Source organism: Mesitornis unicolor, unplaced genomic scaffold, assembly GCF_000695765.1.
Source record: "Mesitornis unicolor isolate BGI_N332 unplaced genomic scaffold, ASM69576v1 scaffold13653, whole genome shotgun sequence".
NCBI lineage: Eukaryota > Metazoa > Chordata > Aves > Mesitornithiformes > Mesitornithidae > Mesitornis > Mesitornis unicolor.
In genome coordinates this window covers 2,687-5,500 of record NW_010176888.1, presented here as the reverse complement: position 1 = coordinate 5,500, position 2,814 = coordinate 2,687, and the positions used below count along the sequence as shown (strand labels likewise).

Genomic DNA, 2,814 nt, shown 5'->3' with positions numbered 1-2,814 from the left:
TAGGGAAAACTGAGTAAATCCACATCTGCACCCCTACTCTTAATGGCACAGGGAGCTTCTCCTTGGGAAGAAGCCACCTCAGGAACAGGAAGACCCAGCCATACCCCATGGCTGCTCTTTCGCCCCTCAGCAGTGAGCCTGTGCCCCGCTGCAGCCGGAATTAGTGAGTACTTTGCTGTCCCAGGCAAAGCTGGGGCTGCTGACACGGAGCATCCCACACTGATGCTCTCAGCCTCTTCCATCTGCCGGGATCATGGAGCCCATGAGGGAGAGATGCCTCCATGCTGCATCGAAGGCTCCTGGTGACTCCAGGGGCTGACTCCCATGTGTGTCCCAAAGACAGCTCCATCCACCTGCCCTCTGGGATGAGGATCTGGTACTGCCCCAGATCGCTGGTGAGGCAAAGAAGGCAGCGCTTGCCTGCAGCTCTTGGCTCCAGGTGATGGAGAGAGAGAAACCAACCCCTGAAAGGGGAGTTGTACCACCCTAACCTCAGGCAAAGCCAGTACAGCCAGGTCAGACCAGGGGTCCAGGCAATCACCCCAACCCAGAAAGCTAAAATTAAGAGTTTGGTCTAACCAGCCCTCAGGCACCGTAGCACCTCTTGCTTGTGGAGGGCCGCAAGCCCTCTGAGCCTCCAAGGGCTGCAGACTTCAATGAAAAAGGCACACAACGAGATGTTGCAGCACAGCCAAATAGGGCTACAGCAATTAGTGTCAGCCAGTAATCCCACACAGACCATTTTCTTCAATGCTTCCCAGCATATTAATGAAAAACTTGGGCCTAAAGTGCACTGATTTCACATGGCTCTGTCAGCTGTGGCGATAAGGAAAACAGAAGAGGTCAATCAGATTTGCAGGGCCAGACATTCCACCTAAAGCTCCTTAAATCTTCTTTTACATTCGAGCAGTTTTGCGTTTCATCTGAAAAGCAACAGCTCTGAGGCACGACCTGAGGCTCCAGCAGCCCCATCAGCCAATGCATCAGCTCCAGCCCTTGACCTCATCACCCCAAACTACAGGAAAGCAGCTAAGTAGCAGGGCTCATATCAGCCCCTGCAGCTGCCAGGCGCTGCAGGTCAGCAGCAGAGGGGTTAGTCTGCAAGCTGTGTTGCCTTTGGCAGCTGCTGCAAGCTTTTGAGGCCAAACTTTTTGAAAGGATGCATCATACATGCTTGGGGTTGTCAGCTGGAAAGGCCATATCCTGGGTCAGGCATCTCTGCTTGAGGGATGCCTCAGCTAAACAGCAAGATGGGGTGTATAATCAGGCCTGAGATGAATTAGCAGAGGTGGAAAGAGAGCTGAGAAGTGGAGCAGCAAGGTGGGACAAAGGCTAGACTTTGGGAGCGTGAACCTACCTGGAGAACCAGAAAGAAATAGAGCTCAATTTGCAGCAAGAGGATGCAGGATGGAAACTGAGAAGGAAAGGCCACTACCCTTGCAATCACAAAGTTCAGCAATACCAACCCCGAGGCACACCTGAGGCTTGGGAAAATGAACTGGTTACATCCCAGCCCATTCCCACAAAGAACCAGAGCACACTCACCTATCCTGGTGGGGAAGATGTCCTCGTTGTTAATGAGCATCTCGATCCAGTCCATCAGCATACACATGTACTGCGGGGCCGACAGCTTGGTCGGCTTCTTGTATTTGCTGTCGTCCTGCCACCTGTACTCGTATTTGAGCCCACCTGACATGATGGGGCAGCTCCTTTCCGTGCAGTACTCCGACATGGTGCCGTAGATAAGGTTGATGCGGTTGAAGAAGTCCACGACGTGCACGGCGATCCAGTCGTTGATGTTCTCGCCAGGAGGCAGCTGCACCACCGCTTTCAGGTCCAGCCCGGACTTGAGGGAGGCCTGGGCTTTCTTGTACAGCTCAAAGCGCTGGGTGCCCGGCTCAAACCTCTTTCGAGGACGAAACGTTTTGTCTTTGTTGAAGACTTGCTTGAGACACAACGCCATGGCGGGGCCGGCCAGGGTGAGGGCAGAGGCTCTGCACGACCTGAAATCCAAGGCTGGACTCTTCAGGGGTGAAGGTTTCTGGGAGGAGAAAGAGAAAAAGTTTGGTCACGTACAAAGCCAGCTCCACTTGCAGGCACACTCACAGGGACCAGTTTGCACCATGATGCTGGCTGACCTCGCTGCTGCAGCAGCACAAGGGGATGGAGATTCAGGGTGAGCTCCCAGCCCCTCCATACCCACCAGGGTCACCTGGAGCGGCTGCTGCCACCTCACACAGCAGCTCCCGGCACTGGAGAAGATGAGCAGTGCCACGTGTGCCCCGTGCAGAGCTCAATGGCAGACAGAGCCCTTCCTCCCTTCCGAGCACACCGGGAGCTCACCAGCCTCCAGTCAGCCTCTTACCTCCAGCGCTTTTATCAGCAACTGCTGCAATAAAGTGAGAGCCACGATATCAGCAGAGCTCACCAACTTGGATAGTCCCAACCTGGTGGCCCTTTCCTCTTCCAGCAAAGGGGAAGCATCTCTTGCCCAGGGATTTCTCAGCACAAATAACCCCGGACGCTGCTGCAGGGCTGGCGAGAGATGCCCTGGGGACCACGCTGTGACCGCAGCTGCCTGCTGGTTCACACAGCCTCAGCACTGAGATCAATGGGAAAAGAGGGGATTATTTCTGTTGTTCTGCCCCGTGTGCGTTTGTCCAAAAGAACAAAACCTGCATCCAAAGAAGGGAAATGGCAGCACAGCAACACGACGATGCCAGGATCCGGCCGGCCTTCCCGGCCTGCACACAATGCACACAGGAGCTGTTGGAGTGGCAGCCGATGCTCAGGGTGACTGGGTCTGGAAGTCAC

The 2,814-nt window shown here is 54.8% G+C and overlaps 1 protein-coding gene across 1 annotated transcript in view; it reads right to left on the bottom strand.

Moving 5' to 3' along the window:
* The window catches only part of MOB3C (MOB kinase activator 3C), a 12,944-nt gene extending 10,981 nt beyond the window's left edge, over positions 1-1,963 (bottom strand). The window contains exon 1 of the mRNA XM_010181875.1: positions 1,546-1,963. Coding sequence (XP_010180177.1) covers positions 1,546-1,963 — 418 coding nt within the window. The remainder of the gene's footprint in view (positions 1-1,545) is intronic.
* Positions 1,964-2,814: the final 851 nt, after the last annotated feature.